Below are 23,404 nucleotides of genomic sequence, written 5' to 3' on the forward strand. Positions count from 1 at the left end.
CAGAGTCTGCTAATGTATGTTTTATTTATGTTATTTTGTGTTCATTATAGAAAAATCTGGAAATAGAAATAAAAAAGGAACATGCAGAGAGATAATTACTGTTAATATTTTTGGTACATAAGTTTTAAATTTTTTCTATGATTATTTCCACTTAAATGTTATTCCTACTATTTTGTAGTTTATAATTTTTCATTGAAGAATATATTGTATATATTTTCAATTTATGAGATTAGGCTTGTAGTTAGTATTTGTCTATTTGACTCAAACAGCTTAATGGATTGAAATAGTATTTAGTAATTAATAGATTGTGTGTAAAGGAACCCTACAGTGTGTATTTAAGTTGTTTGGTTAAATGTTCATTGTGTCTGTGGCTGAACAAGTGTTTGTTGAATGTTTGAAAGAAGGCTAGCACAGTGGGGAACCTAACAAACATATTTTCAAGAGTTTTACATTTTCTGGTTCGAAGTTGATGTGTAAATGCAAAGCCATTGCCTGGTTAGTTAGGGTCTGGTTTCTTCTAATGCTTTGTTGGCTTGGTAGGTGCTTTGGTTTCTTTTAATAATACTTGGTCAGTTTTCTAGATAAGAAAAAAGAAGATACCTTTCCAGGATCTAAAATTAATCCCTTGGTATTAGTTTTTAAAAAGAAAAATCTCTCAAAAGATGAAATGAGAAGTATCTAGCTAGGGAGAATTTAGGGAAAGTCTACGGAGACTTTTGAAAAAAATGTAAAGATGCTTATGATGATATTGGTCACGTTTCAGGTATTCTGACATCCCCCCAAATTCATATAATTATTATTTTTGCCAGTGAGGACCATAAATTATAAAGTAGGAGGGAAAAAGCAAATGTTTCTCAAACATTTTATGTTAAGAACCACTGTGAACTTCATCATCATAGTGCTAGGAAAGGATCTTTCTTTTAAGATACGTATGCTTCAGTGTTGTACAGGACTCACTGAAGAACATACTTGTAGAAAAGACAAATTTGCAGACAAGTAAGTGAGAAGTGATCAGGGCTTACATTCACTGGAGGGTAGAGGGGGTGAAAGGGAGAGAATTTAGAGATGGGTGCACTTGACTGCAAACAGTGGTGAATGATTTTACCATGGCATGGAGAAAAACTGGGATGAAAGATTTTTTACAGAGTTTCTGTTTTGCTTCTTTTAGGTAGGTCTCTTTATATGTTTACTTCCCTGGTTCACTTTAAAGTTGTAGACAAAATTGAAAAGTACAAACAATTGTACTTAAAAATCTACTCAGGCCACAGTTTCTGTGTCTGGATTGCCAAATGTGAAAGCACTAAAGTGCCCTTGTTCTCAGAGTTATATTTAATTTTTAGAATAGTGAGAATTAATCTTTTAATGGAGAGATGAATCATATTCCTCTTCTTGAGAATGAGCTTGGGCAACCTGGCTTTGTGTGGAAGTTTATTCACAGTGGAAATACGTGTATTTTTCATTTTTTTATACGAGTTTCATTTGATTTTCTAGAAGCCACTTTTTCTATCTGTTTCATTGAGGACAAGTGTTTGTGACTGTATTTAGTGTTCCAGGAAGTTGCATGTCATCACTAACACGCACCCAAGTGGGAAGAAGTGAGGCGAAGTTATTTTTCCCTTACCTTGGTCATGGCAGTGCTGTTTGTTTAATAAATAATCTGTTCATTACTTATGAGTATTTCATGGATATTTTGTATGTGTAAAATAAAAATTAAAGCTAAGTTGTCCTCCAAGTTATTAAGAAAGAAAATATTTTCTGTAGTCTCTCCTATCCATACAAAACGTGCTTTTGATTTTATTGAACACAAATACCAAACAACAGTATTTCAGTAGAAATATTTTCTTTGAATATTTAGCGTTTTTAAAATGTGCTTTTTCAGTGTAGCATGGAAGCCATTTGGAACTAATGAGGAAGGGGAAAGCGAATGTTGGGGTCGATGGTCACTGCCACAGCCAGGCGCCCAGGACCGAGGACTTGTTTTTGTTAAAACAAGCCATGAGATGCAGGAGATTCTGCCTCTTACAGATGGGGAAACTGTGGTGCAGAGAAATTAAGGGCCGCTCAAACCTGCACAGTTAGACCCTGGCATCCCAGCTCTTAATTATGCTTCTTACAATGAAAGTGTTAGGGACAGTGATTACAATGGAGGCCATCAGGTCAGTCCAGGCCCCCTTCCCATTTAGTATTTGTAACCATTTGAATTTGCATGCCATTGGGTGGTAGAACACCCAGTGTACCACAGTTCTAACCTTCCTGATGGAGTTTTCAGCCTCCGGAATGTGAATTTAGGATGCTCTTACATCAAAATAGTTTATATCTGAAAGATTTTTATGATCAGTCATTTCTGCCACAGCCTGTGCAACTCCAAATTCAGCCCTATCTCTGCAGCCGTTGTGCTTCAGGGTTATGTTTTGAAAGAAAATAATTTTTTTTTTTTTTTTTTGCACATAATTCTCTTTCCCACCTGGATTAGCCTGAAGATTTTTTTCCGTGCTCCGAGATTGGTAGCTTTAAATCTGAGAGTGACTGTTGTGAATAGGCAGTGTAGTTTTAAAGTGAAATGTAGACATATGGTTTCCATGTTACTGTTTCTGTATTACTTAAATTCTGCCTTGTTTTTTTCTCTTTAGTGAAATGGAGAATACATGTTTGGAAATGATTTGAAGGCAGAGGGTTGTTTTTGCACATTCTTGGAATGTGAACTCAGTTAAAAGAATGGCTGGTACATTACCCTGTCATTTCCCCTTGACAGTCCTTTTGGTTGTCTGCCTTTTTATTGATGTTACTGCATCAACATTTCATTTTGCCTTTTGGTTGTAAGGTGTGACTGCTATTTGGTCCATGGTTATAAAATAATTTATGGAGGGGAAATTCATAATAAAGAACGTTTAAAGATGATCTTGTTTCTTTTTGGTCACTGAATTTCATGCTTTTTTTCCTCATTTGATTGATTATGGTCCATTTCTTATGAACTTATGACTAACACATTTTCAAAACACAGAACACATTTTAAAAACTCGTTAGTTACTTTCCAAGAGAATGTTCTTTGGAGAACGTCTCCCTTTTCCTAGCCATGTAATTTTTTTTTTTTTTTTTTTAAGACAGGGTCATCTTATGTTGCCCAGGCTGCAGTGCAGTGGTTATTCAGAGGTCTAATCATAGCCTGCTACAGTCCCAAACTCCTTGGCTCAAGCAATCCTCTTGCATCAGCCTCCTGAGTAACTAGGACTACAGGTGCACACCACTGCACCCAGCCATGTGAATATTTCTTGATCAAGTATTTATGAAAAATTATAACAGCAAATATGTATTGATTGCAGGCTGCCTCCTGAGCTCTTATCCTGGAGAATATTTTATGCTTTGTAAAGGAGTGATAAGAAATCTTATCACCTGCTATGTGCTGTTAGAACCTGTGGGAATCCGGGAAGTGTAATGCTCCAGACTGTGGTAGGGTGAACGGGAGCTTCTTCAGAATGAGCTACAAGGTGGTATGCTTGAGGGATGACACAGATAATTGGAGTATGAGAAATTTTTTGGGGGGACTGTCAGGCAATTTAGGGGCTTAGGTGTCTCTGTGAGGAAAAGATTGAGACAAAATCTTGGATGCTCCCTGGGATTTTAATAAAGTAAGCACTGGAGAGCTCATGGCTATACAAGGGAAGGAGCTGTCAATTCAGCAATGTTAGGTAAATCTGTCAGCATTGGAGTTTGCTTGGTTAGGAGAGAAAGTGGAAGATGAGAAACCAGTTAAGGAATGATTGCAGTCATTTTAAGTGAGAAGCAATAAGGATCTGAAATTACATGGGAAGGGAGGAATAGCTGAGAACCACTGCAGAAGTAAAATCACTGCAGTGGAGGGTAGAGAGGGAGAAGAGGAGACTGAAGTTTTAGTCCTGGGAAAGGAAGTCCGAGGAGAGAGGCAGATTGGTCATGTAGAAAGGTGAATTTGGTTTACTGGCTTACAGAGTTTCTATTTGATATAACTTAGATTTTTATTTTATTCTTTTTCATTTAGGTTTTAAATGTTTCTCAGAGCTTTATCTGTCATTAACCAAAACATTCTAAATGTACTTTGTAAACACTTAAGGAGCTCTTATTTTGAATGGTATTGATGTTGGTTTTCTTACTTAAAATAAGACAATTTTTCTTATTTTTCACCTACTTTCATACTATTAGATAAGAACTACACTTGGCCATGACAATTTTTTTTATAGTTGCATGTTTTTCTTAACAAGAAAGTGAATTTGATGTGGAGTTGAAATTGGCTTTTCTAAGGATTACGTCCTCATGCAGGCAGTATGATAGCACAGAGAGCTGGTATTCCTTTAGAAAGATAATGGTTGAAAGTACAACATAACAGCTTGGAAAAACCTGCAAGTTAAATATAGAGACTCTTTTAGCTTAGAAAATAGAACATTGAGGCCGGGCGCTCACGCCTGTCATCTCAGCACTTTGGGAGACCGAGGTGGATGGATCACCGGAGGTCAGGAGTTTGAGACCAACCTGACAAACATGGTGAAACCCCATCTTTACTAAAAACACAAAAATTAGCCAGGCATAGTGGCGAGTACATGGAATCTCAGCTACTCGAGAGGCTGAGGCAGGAGAATCGAACCCTGGAGGTGGAGGTTGCAGTGAGCTGAGATCACGCCACTGCAGTCCAGCTTGGGGAACAAGAGCGAGACTCTATCTCAAGAAAAGAAAACAGAAAATCAAGAATTTAAGTAATGTAATATTGTACGATATGATGAGGCTATGTTTTCTTGGTGTTCATTTATGTCAGGAAATGGAATGATAGGAAAGTAAGCCCTTTGTCACACACTTTTGGGGCAGGTTTAGCTGGTCATCAAATGATGGGGGATTTGGGAGAGAAGGGAGAAGTAGTGCAGGTGTGGGTTTCCCTTGCCATGCTGATACCATGAGAGTTAAGGCTGGTGACACCTGGAGGCTGATAAAGAACAAATTTACTCCCTGGTCTTAAGTCCTGTGTTGCAGGTCCCCAAAAACACATGATACAATGTTTAGGAAGTGAAGTGAAGTGGCTAGTGGCTATGACTGCGACCATGAGAGAAGCCATAGAATCATACAATTAACACCTTCAAAAAGTAACAAGTAGTCTTATAAACTTTATCAGTGAGAATACCTGTCATATATTTTGCTGTTTATTGAGGTGGACCTATTTTTATAACACCCCTTTCATGCTTACACCCAACTTATATTGAAGCAGGGGAAGATAGGAATGCAGTAATATCTCTTATTTCCTAAAAATCTTGAGACCGCTTTGGGAAGCACTTTTTTGTTTCTTTTTTGTAGCTGATTTACATGTAACATTTATCACATACATTTACTGCAGAGAAATTAATACGACATTTAATCATTTTGTACAAGCAGTACTATAAAGTGGTTAAAACATTTTGAAAAGTGACCTGTGGGAAAGGAAAATGACATTTTGCTAAAGTGGTTCTTTTGACGGGGATGCCTTGTCATGAAACGGTAATCCACATGCCATTAGAGTCTTGTGGAAGATAGTGACCAAAAGGAAGTAATGGCTTTTACTGTTGAAGACCACACAGTACCAAATACACAAACCCTCACAGTGCTGCTTACCCAAAAGAAATCCCATGTCATTTTGGGGAGTGATCTGTTATATTTGTAATTTGTGTAATATTATCTCTTGATGTTACAGATATTTGTTGTATTTATTGATACTTTTTCTCCAGAGTTAAAAGATATGATGGCAACGATAGGGTTAAGGATAAAACACAGAACTAATGACACATACATGACTAACATCGTCAAGCAGAAGCACAGCTTTGTGTGAGGGTGTTTTCTAGAATTTCTGAACTCTTTAGATTACTCTGTTAGATAAAACCAGTGTATCACGAGTTTCTCATTTGTAGTTGCCAAAAGAAAGAAAGAAAGAGAAAAGAAACCAATTAAAATTGGGCTTATTGGCTGTGGGTATGGTTTTACATGAAGACTGATGCAGGCACTCAGCTTTGTAACCAGGACTGAGTTTGTAGCATGTCTTCAGTGTGCCTTCCATGGTGTCAGTTTCAACTCATAGGGTGCTCTAGGCTCTTTTCCTATGGTAGCCAGATGAAAGAAGTGCTTCTAGACTTTATATCTTTGTGGCACACCCTTCAGATAATTTTTTCAGAAACCTAGAACTTGCTCTCATTAGGTCAAATTGGATCATGTTCCATCCCAACTTGTGGCCAGTGGAATCAGACATGTTGATTGCCTAGAGTCAGTTATGGCTGGCCCCTTGTGTAGGGGATGGGGTCAGCTGCATATGATAGCTGCATGGTTGAGAACAGGACAAAATGACTTTCCCAAAGGAAAAATTTTGCTTCTGTTTCTGGGAAAAGAAGACGTAGGCTGAAGATGACCAGCGAATGAGCAATAGTCATGACAACATTTTGTAAAAGACCGTTGCAGGGTTCACCCACCTCTGGGTAGATGTCAATGTGTAATCTTTTTATATGATTATGATCTTTCTATGATCTGTTTCTTGATTACTCTTATCTCAAATATTCCTTTTATAAAAAAACCTTAAAACATTTTGTATAGGTAGTTGTCGAATCACTTATGCATCAAAATGAAATTAAGGATTCCTGTTAAAGGGAAATTTTTAGTCGTCATGAGTGACTTTTGAATACCTTTCTGTGAGATTTCTGCATTCCACATGTTACAGAGTAGCCAGTGGCGTATTCTGTCTGCAGGTGTATTTTCTTTTCATTGGTGCCCCAGCAATGTAAAAACTTCGTGACTTTTCATATCTTGAAAAATGAGGAGATAATTGACTAGAGCTGAGAGCCCTTTGACCTCTCTTGGTGAGGCAAAGGCTCTCAGCACACCATCATCATTAGCTTCCCCTGTTTCCTTACAGCCGTGTTTACAGTGCCTTCTGCAGGCACCTGAGTTGTAAGCCTCGGTGGGCACCCTGAACACTGGCATGCCTGCACTGTAGCTTTATCTACAAAAGGACCCTGCAAGTGTTCACTGTTGCCCACCTACACTAGTGCTAGTGATCTCAGGGAAGTTGCTGGGTTAATTTATTATTGCTGGTGCTCTGCCACTTGGTTTTTAGTTGTTACTCTGGACCTGAAAGTTCTAATAGGCAGTAACTATTACTCAACTGTTGCTTCACCATATCCTTAACTGCATTGCATGTTGTTTCCTGAAAAATATTACCTTTGCATTGCTATTCTGCTTTAGCACGTGCTTACAAAGGCATCTTCTCTCTTTCACTTTCACTTTTTACCATGGCCCAGTAGGGGGCATTTAAAACCCTGGTATTTACTCATTTGTCCTGGCCAATGTAAGTTGTAAAGAATAAACACAGCCTCTTTTTTTTTTTTTTTTTTTTTTTTTTTTTTTTACAGATGTAGTTAGATAAACAATTATAGCAAGCTTAGTTTACCAAGCACATTTGTGATAGCATGGTAATTTTCGTTTTTTATTTTTTGAGAGAGTCTGATTGACCCAGAATTGGGAACTGTTAGGACGGTGGAAAGTAGATACTGAGGGGGAAAAAAAAACCTGTCCAGCTTTTCCTCAATTTAGGGTATTTTTTTCTGAGTTTTGCCTAAAATATTGATGAGGTTATAGGGCATATGAAGTACTTTTGTTTCTTTTTTTGACATATGGTCTTGCTCTGTTGCCCAGGCTGGAGTACAGCAGCACAATCATGGCTCACTTCAACCTCTGCCTCTTGGGCCCAGGTGATCACCACCTCAGTCTCCCCAGTAACTGGGGCTATAGGCGTACACCACCAAGCCTGGCTAATTTTATTTTTTTGTAGAGACAAGAGTTTTGCCATGTTGCCCAGCCTGGTCTTGAACTCCTGGACTTAAGTGATCTGCCCACCTTTGCCTCCCAAAGTGTTGGGAGTACAGGTGTGAGCTACCATGCCCTATCCGGAGTACTTATTCTGAAAAGTAAGTGGCAGATAGAATTTTTGAATTCTCTATGTAACTGCCTCCCTTGTATTAGCATAATACATATGCATAATTTATATGCATAATTGAACATATAAAGAAACTACGTATGTCCTGACTATGAGGAAATCTGGTAATGTTTCCTCATGTTGATTATTAAAAAAATAGACAGTATTAAATTTCTTTATTAGTATATAGACAGTAAAGCATGAAATAGATACAAACATTACTTATGAAAATGTTTTGAAAGAACATTTGAAACATGGATGAGTGTCTTCTAGCCAGTTAATAGCAGAGAAAGAATTTAGTTTTGGTAGCTCTCATAAGCCAGTAACCATATGCCATGTCTCCAGATGTAAAATCCATCTGTTTTCCAGAAAAATGTGATGTGTGAATTTTCTTTTTAAGTGTTATTTTGCATGCATTAATGTAAATTTTAGATAAAAAAAAATCAAGTTTATTTGCTTTCTAAGAAAATGACCTCCTTTCCCATTTGCCAACAGAATAACGTATGTTCTAGGGTGTGGGTGTGTCTTTTTCCCAGTCATCTTATTTTTCCCATACTATTGAACAGGGGAAATTGCTAATAACATATGCCAATATTTAGTTTCTCTCAGTAAAGCCTACTTAAAAATATTCTAGGTTGGGCGTGGTGGCTCACTCCTGTAATCCCAGCACTTTGGGAGGTCCAGGCGGGTGGATCACGAGGTCAGGAGATTAAGACCATCCTGGCTAACGTGGTGAAACCCCATCTCTACTAAAAATACAAAAAAAATTATCTGGGCATGGTGGCACGCACCTGTACTCCCAGCTACTCAGGAGTCTAAGGCAGGAGAATCGCTTGAACCCAGGAGACGGAGGTTGCAGTGAGCCGAGATTGCGCCACTGCACTCCAGCCTGGGTGACAGAGTGAGACTCCGTCTCCAAAAAAAAAAAAAATTTTAATGCCAGAACCCCAGGCTTATTAAATGGCATAAGTCTTTGTAGAAAACATATTTAGCATGTATCTAGTGTCCTCAAAGTGCTATCAGAAAAAAAAATTTTCTTGCTAAGTATACAATTAATATTCCTTTTCCTTTGCAGTGCCATGAAGTAAATCAGTGAGGGGTTTCTTAGGTGATCTTCTGGGTGTGTGCTTATCCTGCTTCTTCAAATCAGGAAAAAAAGTTGACTTTTTATTGCAAATAGCCCTCTAGCCCTTCATCAAACTGTGCCTGCTTTCAAGTTAGTCTTTAAGCATAGTGTTGAAAAGAATTACATACTAGATTCTGGTGTTTAGAGAAAGAAGATGCCTGAGTGAGTTGTCTTTGATTATGTCCTGTTTTATTTACTATATAAATTTCTACATTAACTGACCAGACTAGTGGTTATAAACTTAAACTTATTTTAATATAATAGAATTGAATAATTGTGTGTATTAATTTTTTATTAATAGAGAATAGAAAGGTCAGTATTAGAGAAATTACGGATGGATGTGTTCTCTTTGATGTTACAAAAAAGCATGGAAACTTATATTTGAATTTTATTGAACTAAATTGGATGGCAGTGCTAGAGATAATACTTATGATGAGGGCACATATTTATCTTATGTAATTGAAGATGACAACATGCACATGTGGTCTTTATTTGGAAGAGGGTAGGAACTCACAAAGTATCTATGCTTTCAAGTGTTGTATTTCCTCTTTTGGTTCTGGAAATATCTAGGTCATTCTGAGCTTTTAATGGGATGTGCAATTTCTTACATAAGATTTCCCTAAATGGCTGGCATAGAAAGAAATAAATAATAGGGTCCAGGCATACATTTGCAGCAGATAGTAGCAGAGTGAATTCTTTCATATACCGCAAGATTTCTTTTGACTGGCAGCTGTAATGAGCTTCGGTCTGACTCTTTGTGTAGGGGATTCTGGCAATATGGTAAGGTACAAAACAGACAAAAAACACGAACACGATGCTGAATATGTTGCGGCTAGATTTCTTTTTGACTGAAGTGGAATTCCGACTTGACTTAAGGTGGGACTTAAAGATCTTCTTTGTGATAGCAGTATAGAAGACGATTAACAAAAGAAACACAATCCAGAAGATGCCCACGAAGATGTAGTTTGATGCTGTGTGCCACTTCCGTCCCAGTTCACTTTTCAGTTCTATACATTTTATATTTGTAACCTCCCTAACACTCTGGTTGGTCAGAATAATATTTGGAACAGCAAGGAGGAGCATGAGCATCCATACTATCACTGACAGGAGTTTGCTGTAACTCACTGACTGGATGAAAGAAGTCCAAAGAGGCTTTACAATTTTATAATATCTGTCAAAGCTGATGAGCCCAAAGAACACAATGCTGACGTACATGTTGACGTAGAAGAGCACGGCAGAGACCCTGCACACAAACACATTCAGCTGCCAGGGGCCAAGGCCTGAGTCACTAAGGATCTTGAAAGGAAAAGTCAGGCTCATCACAAAGTCAGCAATAACAATGTTCTTGAGATAGATGATGAAACTCTTGGAGCTGGGCACGTAAAAGAATATCCATCCTGACACTCCATTGAGTAGGATTCCCGCAATGAAGACCGCACAGTACAGCACGGGAATGATCTGCTGAGTGATCAGGAGGTTCTTAGAGCAGGATTCATCTGGAGGCTGTGTGGAGGTTGAATTGATCATCTTGTAACTTCTGAAGGCAGAGGCCTGAAAAGAGGTGTGAAGTAGTCACTCACAGGGCACTTACGGTCTCCAAGACATTTGCTGAGTAGTAAGGCAAAGGGCAATGAATATAGTCAAACCTACCAAATTTTTGAAGCCACCTTTTTACTCTGTGTAAGTTAGACACTCATCCGTCCCTCCCTCCCTCTCTCTGTTCTTCCTTTTCTTTCTTTTGGTCTTCCTTTTCTCCTTTCCCTCCCTCTTTTCCCCTTTACCCACTCCCTGCTCCCTCTTTTCTTCCTTCTCCCCTCTCCCCCTCCCTTTCCCCCCTCCCTTTCCCCCTCCCTTCCCCCCTCTTCTTCCTTTTTTTTGGGCACTGAAAAGGGAAGAATGGAGTAGCCAGGTGGCAGTAAAGAGAAACTGGAGCAGCAGGGCAGTTTGAGAACTTCTAGGTAATAACGGAGACAGCATGTCCCTAAAATAATAATGGTTCCCTATTAAACTCCAGAGTTCTAGGAAATACTCACTTAGGTATAATCTTAAAAGGTAATAACTGTAAAAGCAGAATTAATGTTTCATTTTATTCAGAATCCCATGTGTAATGTATTTTTTTAAAACCTATGTTGGAAATGCGATTGTTTTTTCCTAAAAGAGAAATTTTTATGGATTCATAAAAATCATTTATAAATGTTTACATATTAAGAGCTATTCAGACAGACCTTACTTTTAGAAAAGTGTATTCTACATATATGTTGGACATGAGACAGTGTCTAACAAGCATATACATTCAAATGTTAACTGGTATTTTTGGTATGGGATTATGGGTACCTTTTCAATATTGAGCTTTTTTGTTTTTTTTTCCCATTGAAAAACTGATTTGCATTATTTTTACAAATTAGAATACAAATACAAATGATAAAAAGTGCTTTAAACATTCTGAGAAATGCTTCCCAAAGTACATTCTACATCTGTACTGTTCAGTATGGTAGCCACTAGCCATGTGTGGGTATTGAGCACTTGAAATATGGCCTGTCCAGATTGAGATGTTCTGTAAGTATAAAATGCACTCTAGACTTTGCAGACTTGGAATGAAAAAATGTAAAGTATCTCAATATTTTTAATATTGATCCCATGTTGAAGTAATATTTACAAATTCTCTATTAAATAAAGTATATTATTAATCTTAAATTTCACTTAATTTTACTTTTTAAGACTCTGGCTGCTAGAAAATTTTAAATTACATATGTGGTTCACATTATGGTTTTATTGCACAGTGCTGTGCTAGGTGTTATCCAGAACTCCTATTGTTTAGGAATCCTGTATATTCTTCACTGATGTCGGAAGAGTTGATTTAGGGCAGAGGGAAGACTAGAATTAAATTCAAAAGGTTATTTGATGTATCCGAAACAAACGTTTACTGCCCATCTTATATGTGAGCAATGCCAATTATCCTGCTTAAAACCCTTTAGTCGTCTGTCCTTGCCCTCAGGAGAATGTCCGAAGTCTGTAATGTTGAAGTCCTTTCTTGTTCTGCCTCCAGCTTCTTCCACCCCCAGCACTGAGTTCCTGCTGTCCTGGGCCCTTCTGCTTCTTTTTAGGTTCGATGATTTCTGTCTGGACCTTTGCACAGACTTTCATTTGTGTGGAAAACTGTTTCCATACCTTCCTGACTGGCTAACTTCTCTTTATCCTCAAGTCCTCTGCTTAGCTGTCACTTTCCTTAGGAATCTTCAACTTTCTGAGCCTGGTTTGGGGTGGATTGAGTGTGTGCTTATCATCCTGTGTCTTTCTCCTCTCAACACTCCTCTCCAGCTGTTTGTCTCTTCCACTACTACAGGCTCCTTCAGAGGAGAAAGATCATGCCATTTTTTTACTCTTGTATTCTTTGCATAATATTTAGGACATTAGTTAAAATATTTGTGAAATAAATGAGTATGCACTCTGGAAATACAAGGCATGAATCCCTTGCTCTTAAGATTTATTCAGGGATCAAGGGAAAGAAAGATTGCGGGAACAGTGGGTACCTTGATGTCAGAGAATGCATCTTTTTCATCTGTATTTGTGGTGCCAGCACAGTGCATATCACAGTGAAGGACAAGTTAGGTCAATAAATTTAAGCATGACAAAGAGATATTTTGAAACATGGAATATGAGATAGTCATGTTCCACATAAAAAAAGTACATCCATATAAACCTGTGTGCTGCTTCCTACACAAGAATATCTGGTTTCTATGTATCTTCCTTTCCTGTGTGCTTTCCTTTTGCTTTATGACAAAAATAGAAATATTGATAGACACTTGATTTTGCCAGTCTATGGACTCCCTGTAGAAGGAATGAGTACCCCAAATCACTTCCTCCACAAAACCTTTCACTAGCACTATTCCTCCTCTTCCGTGTAGCCTTGTGTGCTTGGCTCTGGGCATAGTTGGTTTGTACGCATTTGCTTCTTTGTAGGTCTTCTATCACCTTTCTCCTTATGAGCCTGTTTCATATTTTAAAAGATAAGGGAGGGGGAGCACATTTTCCATTTTTAACTGTCTACTGTGACTAAGAGTCTGTGTCTGGTAACTAATTTTTTTGGTAACTGTCTCTTGACAGTTAGATGCATTTTGGTTTAAATGCCAGTCTTGCAGAGCTTGAGAGAATGCATGCTGCTATATTCCCACGTGTAATTTGGTTTCCCAGTCCTAGGCACACAACCCCCAGATCCTCAGCGCCTGGCCATTGTGGTGTCCTACTCATGGTAGGTACTAAGTACTTGTGGGATTCACTTGAGTTTAAAATATAAAAAAACTGTAGATGTTATTTTGGAAAACAGAAATATTAACTATGTAATATATAATTATATGGTGAAATATTGAATAATTTCCCAGAAATAATTTAATGAGAGCCAAATTCCTTTCCTTTGGGAAATATTATAGAAGCCACTATTTGTAGAAATAGTGAATCCCATAGAATGAGAGACATAATTCCTTTTCTTATAGAAACCCTTATAAAATTATTTTCTCAGAGTCTTTCGTATTTTTGAGCTGCAGTATTTCTGCATGTGGCCTAATGCTGCAGGTCCAGAACTCTGCTCTCAGATTCCTCAGGTTGCTGGGAATCTGCATACATATGCCCTGATGGTATACATCATTCCCCTTCACTGCTCCCACCACTTTGAGCTGGATGGAAGGGAATGATTGACCAAGGTAAACTTCTAGAGCAGCTTTGCCTCCTGAAATGGAGTGAATGCACACAGCTTACCTGGGCCCTTTCCACAAACACTGCTATTTTGGCAGTTTTGATGCAATTGCAGATGAGACTTCAGTTTAGAATGGGAGGTTTTAGACATGCTGGTTGGGTGCCTCTGCTACCCTGTGCCACTGTCCGGTTTGATACAGCAGAGGCTCATGCCAGGACAGATTTCTTCATCTTAAAGGAACACTCTAAAGGAATAAGCTAAAGAGAAATTCCTCTTGGTAGTAATTTTTGAACTCTTAAATATTGATTTTTTTTTTTTTTTTAAAGCAGTGGGGTTAATGATGAGGGCATTCTGTCTTACGGGTTCAAGTGTCTCAGAACTTGAGACACTTGAACTTTTTGGCAGCCTTTTCTGTAGGGCAGATCAGAGCAGTAATGGACTGAGAGATGTGTGGAAAAGAAACTCTCTTAAGGCAAGTAAGACCAAATTATATATTGAGACCAAAAGGCAGGCATATGTGTTGGATGAAAAATAGGACAGAATCATTAAAAAAGACGTATCATTTGGACCTCGTGATATCTGCTCAGTCTCTTCTCCTTATCTTTAGTGTAGACTGAGATGATTTAATGTCCTGATACAGGGACCTACAGAAACTTCAGATCTTTCACAAATGAAGGAAATCGTTTTATCCTCATGTTGATTTTACACAAAAATGTAAAAATCAATAAGAACCAAAAGAATCAGAAAAGAAGCTCTTAGTGTGCTCAGCAACCCTCCCTTCCCTGCCCACTTCTCAGTTGATTCACTGTTTCTTACCAGCTCATGCTAGTCCATTAAAGATGAGAGATAGGCAACAGAAAAAATATTAAAAGATGAACAAGACTTCTGGATGATGATTAACTGGATTACTGGATAAGCAGGCATTCTGGTGAGCCAGTTTGTGTAGGTGTCTGTTTGTGGAGCCCTGCTCATTGATGGTTACTTCTCATATTATCACTGAATTTCTGTAGTGAAAGTTGTCGTTATGTTAACTTTGAGGCTTTAGGAATGTAAACAATGCTTCCTAAATTCTAGAGATCACATTTAAGAAAGATTTGTATATATAGCTAAACTTTTTAAAAAGGGATACTGTGGCTGGGCACGGCTCATGCCTGTAATCCCAGCACTTTGGGAGGCCAACGCGGGTGGATCACCTGAGGTTAGGAGTTCAAGACCAGCCTGGCCAACATGGTGAAACCCCACCTCTACTAAAAATACAAAAATTAGCAAGCTGTGGTGGCACGCACCTGTAATCCCAGCTACTTGGGAGGCTGAGGTAGGAGAATTGCTTGAATCTGGGAGGCAGAGGTTGCAGTGAGCTGAGCTCCCACCATTGCACTCCAGCCTGGGCTTCAGAGCAGGGCTCCGTCTCAAAAAAAACAAAAAACAAGAAAAAAATGGGAGGTTACTGTGTAATAGTGTAAGTCTTGAAATTTTCTCAGGTGAAACTTGACCTTGTTTCACAAATCCAGATACATGAGAATGAAGTGGTCTGAAATGTTTTAGCCTAGGTTGTCTGCTATCACTTTGGAGTCTTTGGTAACATAATTAAAGAACATGGCAGAATGAGATTTATGAGACCCAAAGACAGTTATTAAAATGTAGTGGGAGCATTTTGTAGATTGCTTTCCTTCAACAATTTTTTTTTTTTTTTTTTTGCAAAGTTAGAATGTCAATGCCAAAGATTCAATCTGATTTAGATAGTGAGTGCACTTGCTCCTTAGTGCAGTGTAATAGCTTAGGATTGTGCGGCATGAAGTGTTTTCAAGTTGCCACATATTACCTATAACCTCAGGGTTCTCTCTTTGGGCAGAATTTAATTGATACAAGGCTATGCAAAGCAATGCTCATTCCAGAAATACGTTTATCTTAATAAAAGCAGGCTTAGTCAGCTCTGAGTTCGTTACTCATCTGTGTAATTATATACCGTGACCTATTTTCCTCTTGTATTAGACCACCTTCCACCATCCTAATTGTGAGCTGTGATTCCTTCTCTGAAGAAAAGAATCATTCCTTTATAGCATGTTGATGAAATTAACAAAGCTCTTGATAATACTTGAGGAATTAAAAAAAATTACCTTTTAAGATTTTTTTTGCATAATATGAGGTCTCTTTTCAGTGAAGTTGTTTTGCCCAGTGAGTGTTTATCGTCTCGAAGTGGCCAAAATGTTTTTTCATTAAAGATCCTGCATTATAGGAAACAAAAAAACCAGTGAGCACCAGACTTTTTAATGGGGAAATATATCTGTACTTACTTCTTAAATTCATGTAATTGTGCAATATGCCAATTTGTGCATTTGTTGTTTCACTGTACTTGCTATTTGTTGTCAATATGATTATTGATTTATATGATTTATGATAATATGATTATTGATTTGGTTGCAGCCTCTCGTGGGAAACTTAAACTCTTTGAGAGCTTGGGCATGAAGTGGTTTTGGTTATTGGTTTATATTACCCCCCCCTTGGATAAGGATGATCAAATCAGTTTATCAAATGACTGAATAGAACAATTCATTTCAGCCAGGAAATCATGGGTCTAATTGCAGGTGGATTTTTTTTTTTACTGTTTTGTTTTTAAAAAACCTTTGACTTATTGACCTTTTGGGCCAGATAATTATTTATTTTTGGGAGCTGTCCTCCACATTGTAAGATGTTTAGCAGCATTTCTGACTTCTGCCTACTAGATGCCAGTAACCCCCTACACAAGTTGCGGTAATCAAAAATATTTATAGACTTTGCCAAATGTCCTCTGAGGGACAAAATTGCCCTCATTTGATTACCACCAGTCTAATGAGACTAACGTGTGGACTTTGCAGAGATAACACCTGAAAGCCATGTGGTCTGATAGGAAGAGGGTAGGTTTAGCAAAATGGTGGTTGGATTTGGTTCTGCCTTAGTCTAGGTTTTCATATTTCTAAATTCTTTAAACCAGTGAGTGCTCCCTAAACTTTAATGTGCATACACATTACCTGGGATCTTGCTAAAATGAGGACTGAGATTCCATTATGTCTGGAGTTTGGCATGTGATACGGTTTGGCTCTGTGTCCCCACCCAAATCTCATCTTGTAGCTCCCATAATACCCACGTGTTGTGGGAGGGACCTGGTGGGAAATGATTGAATTATGGGGGTGGGTCTTTCTGTGCTGTTCTGGTGATAGTGAATGGGTCTCATGAGATATGGTGGTTTTAAAAACGGGAATTGCCCTGCACAAGCTCTCTTCTCTTGTCTGTTGCCATGTGAGACATGCCTTTCACCTTCTACCATGATTGTGAGGCCTCCCACCATGCGGAACTGTAAGTCCAGTAAACCTCTTTCCTTTGTAAACTGTCCTGTTTCTGGTACATCCTTATCAGCAGTGTGAAAATAGACTAATACAGTAAATTGGTACCAGTAGAGTGGGATGTTGCTGAAAAGATACCTGAAAATGTGGAAGCAACTTTAGCACTGGGCAACAGGCAGAGATTGAAACAGTTTGGAGGGCTCAGAAGAAGACAGGAAAATGTGGGAGAGTTTGGAACTTCCTAGAGACTTGTTGAATGGCTTTGCCCAAAATGCTGATAGTGATATAGATAATAAAGTCCAGGGTGAGGTGGTCTCAGATGGAAATGAAGAACTTGTTGGGAACTGGAGCAAAAGTGACTCTTACTATGTTTTAGCAAAGAGGCTGGTGGCGTGTTTTGCCCTCAGCCTAAAGATTTGTGGAACTTTGAACTTGAGGAAGATGATTTAGGGTATCTAGCTGAAGAAATTTCTAAGCAACAAAGCATTCAAGAGGTGATTTGGGTGCTGTTAAAAGCATTCAGTTTTATAAGGGAAGCAGAGTGTAAAAGTTCAGAAAAGTTGTAGCCTGACAATGCAGTAGAAAGAAAATCCCATTTTCTGAGGAGAAATTCAAGCCAGCTGCAGAAATTTGCATAAGCAGCGAGGAGCTGAATGCTAATCCTCAAGAAAATGGGGAAAATGTATACAGGGCATGTCAGAGGTCTTCACAGCAAGCCCATCCCATCACAGGCCTGGAGGCCTAGAAGGAAAAAGTGGTTTTGTGGGCCCCAGCCCAGGGTGTCTGTGCTATGTGCAGCCTGGGGAATTGGTGCCCTGCATCCCAGCCACTCTAGTGTGGCTGAAAGGGGCCAATGTAGAGCTCAGGCCATGGCTTCAGAGTATGCAAGCGTCAAGCCTTGGCAGCTTCTACGTGGTGTTGAGCCTGCGAGTGCACAGAAGTCAAGAATTGGGGTTTGGGAACCTCTGCCTAGATTTCAGAAGATGTGTGGAAATGCCTGGATGTCCAGGCAGAAGTTTACTGCAGGGGCAGGGCTCTCATGGAGAACCTGTGCTAGGGCAGTGTGGAAGGGAAATGTGGGGTTGGAGCCCCCACACAGAGTCCCTACTGGGGCACAGTCTAATGGAGCTGTGAGAGGAGTGCCACAATCCTCCAGACTCCAGAATGTTAGATCCACTGACAGCTTGCACTGTTGGCCTGGAAAAGCTGCAGACTCAACGCCAGCCTGTGAAACAGCCAGGAGGGAGGCTGTACCCTGCAAAGCCACAGGAGTGGAGCTGCCCAAGACCATGGGAACCCATCTCTTGCGTTGCGTGTCCTGGGTGTGAGACATGGAGTCAAAGGAGATCATTTGGAACTTCAAGATTTGACTGCCCTGCTGGATTTTGGACTTGGATGGGCCTGTAGCCCCTTTGTTTCGGCCAGTTCCTCCCATTTGGAATGGCTGTTTTTACCCAATGCCTGTACCGCATTTTATCTAGAAGTGACGAACTTGCTTTAGATTTTACAGGCTTATAGGTGGAAGGGACTTGCCTTGTCTGGGATGAGACTCTGGACTGTGGACTTTTGAGTTAATGCGGAAATGAATTGAGACTTTGGGGGACTGTTGGAAGACATGATTGGTTTTGAAATGTGAAGATACGAGATTTGGGAGGGACCAGGGATAGAATTACGTGGTTTGGCTCTGTGTCCCCACCCAAATCTCATCTTGTAGGTCCTATAATTTCCACGTGTTGTGGGAGGGACCTGGTGGTAGATGATTGAATTATGGGAGTAGGTCTTTCTGTGCTGTTCTTGTGATAGCAGATGGGTCTCATGCGATCCGATGGTTTTAAAAGCAGGAGTTGCCCTGCACAAGCTCTCTTCTCTTGTCTCCCACCATGTGAGATGTACCTTTCACCTTCTACCATGTTTGTGATGCCTCTTCAGCCATGCGAAACTGTAAGTCCAGTAAACCTCTTTCTTTTGTAAATTGCCCATTCTCAAGTATATCTTTATCAGTAGTGTGAAAATGGACTAATAAAGCATGATATGCTGCTGGTCCATGTACCGCTCTTTGAATTAGCATCATTTTCCCCCCCCCCCCAGATCCTGTGACCAGGAGACATTTAATAAATGGTGATGAGGGTGAAATATTTTTGTTGTAGTTGGGACTTTAGACAAGAAAAATTGTATTCCAAGTAGGCCTGAAATCTAGGATCTTTGCCCAAGTTTATTCATTATATTTCATCATAATCTTCGCATCTTTATGGTCTCTTGGAAATGTAAATTGGTATTTTATACCTATTTGAGAGGTGGTGGTTGTGATCATCTTATATTTACTTAGAATGTTCCTAAAGGGTCATGAGATTCTCTTTGGAAAGAAAGAGATTAAGTTCCGCATGGAGTAATAATCTCAGTGGCCTAGGGCAGTACGGAACATGTGCTGGTTGTAAATGATATATTCTAACTTCACAACATTGAGGCTTTTATTAAAAAGTCCAAAAAAAAAAAAAAAAAAAAAAAACCAGATGTCAGTGAGATTGCAGAAAAAAGAGAACACTTATATACTCTTGGTGGGACTGTAAATTAGTTCAGTCCCTATTGAAAGCAGTGTAGAGATTTCTCAAAGAACTAAACATAAAATTACCATTTCACCCAGCAATCTCATTACTAGGTACATACCCAAAGAAAAACAAATTGTTTTACCAAAAAGACACCTTTACTCACATGTTTGTTGTAGTACTATTCACAATAGCAAAGGCATAGAATCAACCTAGGTGCCTATCAATGGTGAATTGGATAAAGAAAATACATATACACCATGGAATACTATGCAGCTATACAAAAGAAACCATGTCCTTTGCAGCAACGTGGATGTGGCTAGAGGCCATTATCCTAAGTGAATTAACACAGAAACAGAAAACCAAATACCACATATTTTCACTTACAAGTGGGAACTAAACGTTGGATACACATGAACACAAAAGTGGGAACAGTAGACACTGGCGACTCCGAAGAGCAGGGAGTAGGAAGCGGGGAAATGGTGGAAAAACTTACTCTTGGGTTCTGTGTTCACTATTTGAGTGATGGGTTCACTAGAAGCCCAAAAGCTCAGCGTCACACAGTATACCCAAGTAACAAACTAGCACATGTAACTGCTGAATCTAAAAGAAAAAAAGAAAAGAACATTGCCTACTCCTGGGGAAGGAAGTAGGAGCAAGTCCAGCCTCCTTACACCCAACCAAATACCACGTGTTTTAACCTACAAGTGGAAGCTTGTAAGTGGTAGGGTGTTTGGACTTTGCTGTATCTGTGATATTTTATTTCTTAAATTCTGAATCAAATATGCGTAATATTACTGCCTATTAACACTGGTGACTGGTACATTGGTGTTACCAACATTAGTGTCTGCATTTCTGTTTTTGTATATTTAAATTATTTCATAATTAGGGATAGAAATATCTAGGGAGAATGGATTGCCTTCAAATAATGCTTTTATCGGTACCCACTTATGACATGCATTTTTCTTCCTTTTTTTTTTTCAGTTCTTATAAAGGTACAACTTTTATATTTTTTTTTCCTTCCTTTCAGTCCAGACGTCAAAAGCTTTAATACATGGTGCTCTGGACCCTTTTCTATGAGATAAATATCTGTTTTCTAGCTGATTCTGTATAAAAATAGAAAATAGTGTAGATGTGTGTAATCATACATTTTTAAACTTACTGAAGCCATTTTCTTGCTGCTTTAATCTCTCGTGCCCTAATGTTTAACACTTTTTTTTTCTTTTTTTGGTATCAGTGTGATCTCCTATGTGGTTTTCATAGTATTTATGTGTTGTGTATTTATAGTCGTGTTATTACATTTTATGTTACTAAAATAACGTACAAATAACTGTTCTCATCTGTGTTCCGCATTCCTGTGGCACTCTTGTCCCTGCCCTCTCTAGGCTCAATGAGGGAGAATCTCACTTTCTCCTTCACCCAGAGGAAGGAACTCTCCCACCCCCTATCTTTTTTCATCACTCAGAGCATTTAGTGTTTGACACTCACCACATTTCTCGGAAGCTGTCAGGGACCTAATTTCTAAGTCTGTTGTTTTTTTCTCAGTTATCCTATTTCCTGACCTCTTTGCAGCATTTGATATCACTGATTTCTCCTTGTTGAAATCTGCTGTTTATAAAGTACATGTAACCTTTGGCACCTGTTTGCCCCTGGTATTTCTTCCTTTGCCAAGGCCTTTTGTTCATTTGCTCACTAAAGCCATCAGGACATGCTTGCCATGCCCTATGGAAACACATCAGGGGACTCTCAGGAAGATTCCAGTGTAGGGGGAGGCTTGACAGAGGGACACTTCAAGGTGTGACGTGGGGCCATCATTGAAGGAGAAAGCAGCGGAATAGAGTGAGCACATATCTAGTTTCAGAAATGGTGGCATCAAGGCAGCCTTCCTGGAGCATGTGATAATGAAGATTGACAAATGAGTTGGCTTTAGCTAGGCAAAGAAGAAGAGGGAAGGAGTTTTGGGGTGAGAGAGCTATAGGAACAGGCATCAAGACTGACATGAGATGCTGTCACAGTGGGGGAAAATGGATGGCCTAAGCTCTTGGGTGACATGATGGAACCTTGCCACTGAGTAAACCTTTACCACTATTTTACAAATGAGGAGACTGATGCTTAAAATGGTTAAGTGATTCATCAAAGGGCACGTAACACATGGCCAGATAGTATTCAAACTAATGTCTGCTTGACTCCAAGCCAGGGCTCCCCTGCTCCTGAGAGAATGTGGGGGCAGCATGTTTTATATGAATGTGATCCTTTACACAGGCCCTTCAATGTTTTGCTGGAGTCCCATCTTGAGGAGTCAGCCAGTATTTTTTTTTTTTTCTGGAAAGGAATGTGCATGTATGTGTGTGTTTGAGAGTATATGTGTTATTTTTGTTTTTGATCTGAGTTTTAAGGTTTTGCATGATGTGAATGCCTTCAGTTTCTTAAGTTATCTTTCAGATACTGCAGCATAGAGAACCTCCTTTTTATTTGCCAGTTTCTAAAAGTGTTTAAAATGAGTTTCTGATTTTTTGACTCAGTTTTCTATCTCTTGCGCTGATATCCAAAGAGAGATATAGAGTTAGACTATTGTGAATGGTGATTACAACAGGTAACATTAAGCTATAAATGGTGGAAACTCTTCTGCAGGGAGAAACCCAGATCTGCTGCATGTGGTTTGGATGCCACATGCAGATCCCCTGGGGCACCTGGCACAAGGAGAGCTCTGCTTGCTGCTGTTTGTCACCTTCAGCCAGTTTTCTCCGGCAATTGATGTGAGCTCAAGATCAGGTCACTTAATCCTCACTCCCGCTGCTATGACTCATCGACTTTACCTTCAGTTAGAATCCAGGTCAGTGACCAACATGTGTTAATGTAACTTAAAATTGGCCGAATGGTGTGGCCACATACTTTCAGTGAGGAACTGTGCTAAGTTTTCACATTAGAAATATCTGAATATTCTTCTTAGGCTGAATTGCAGATACCCAAGAACTTCCTCTTCCACCAAAGCATAAACTCTACCCTCTCTTGATTCCCTCTTGATCTTCCTATTCACAGTCTTTACAACTCATGAAGATAAAAGAAATCTGAATTTCTGCTACGAACAGATCCAGCTGTTGATTATGTGAGAGAATGGAGGGGGGGATTAGGATGGATTATAAACTGATACTGTCCAAACGTAGTCTTGACTTTGTATTCTAACTGCTTCCCTCAAAACACTTTTAGCATAGCTTGTGGCAGAGTACAAGTCTAGCATATTTGGCATGTCTAAGAACTCCAGCCTGTCTTCACTTTGTGATTATGCAGATGGATCACAGGACCTGCCAGTGGAGGATGAGGTGTGGCATAGGCACCTCATGACCTCTGATGGATACACAGACATCCAGTCTTCCTGAATGCCAAACTGGGGGCCAGGAAAATGGCCACCCACTGTTAGCCTTTACTCTAGGGACTGCATCTTGGTAGTCAGGATGGACTTGTAATTTTTTGCCTATAATGATTGGAATGGTCCAGGGTTTTTCAGCCTTGGCACTGTTGACTTTTTTTTTGGGTTTCGTTTCTTCGTGGGTGGGCTGTCTTGTGCATTGTTGGATGTTTAGCCGCATGCGTGGGCTGTATCCACTAGGTGGCAGTAGAACCCCATGATTTGTGCAACCAGCCATCTGTCCCCAGACATTTCTAAATTTCCTTGAGAACCACTGGAATGGCTCCTTAATGGTAGCTATATTTCAGATTATTTTGACACAGGACGAGAATTTAGCTTTCTTGCTGGGATTAGACCTTAACTGTAAT

At 39.3% G+C, this 23,404-nt stretch overlaps 2 protein-coding genes and 1 pseudogene across 9 annotated transcripts in view; 2 read left to right on the plus strand and 1 right to left on the minus strand.

Annotated features, from left to right (window-relative positions):
- Window positions 1-23,404, plus strand: part of MED12L (mediator complex subunit 12L) — a 340,860-nt gene that overhangs the window by 113,991 nt on the left and 203,465 nt on the right. The gene's annotated exons all lie outside the window — the stretch shown is intronic.
- P2RY14 (purinergic receptor P2Y14) overlaps window positions 6,082-23,404 on the minus strand; it is a 63,897-nt gene continuing 46,574 nt past the window's right edge. For 2 of the 6 annotated variants that reach the window (XM_050779789.1, XM_050779791.1), the window contains exons 2-3: window positions 15,885-15,992; window positions 6,082-10,628 (exon numbers count right to left, since the gene is read on the minus strand). In XM_050779789.1, the coding sequence (XP_050635746.1) occupies window positions 9,588-10,604 (1,017 nt within the window). In that variant the 5' untranslated portion in view covers window positions 10,605-10,628; window positions 15,885-15,992 and the 3' untranslated portion in view covers window positions 6,082-9,587. The other 4 variants (XM_050779793.1, XM_050779795.1, XM_050779792.1 and 1 more) reach the window with 3 other exon arrangements.
- LOC126947674 (protein SET-like) overlaps window positions 20,110-23,404 on the plus strand; it is a 42,390-nt pseudogene continuing 39,095 nt past the window's right edge.

Source organism: Macaca thibetana, chromosome 2, assembly GCF_024542745.1.
Source record: "Macaca thibetana thibetana isolate TM-01 chromosome 2, ASM2454274v1, whole genome shotgun sequence".
NCBI classification, from domain to species: Eukaryota; Metazoa; Chordata; class Mammalia; order Primates; family Cercopithecidae; genus Macaca; species Macaca thibetana.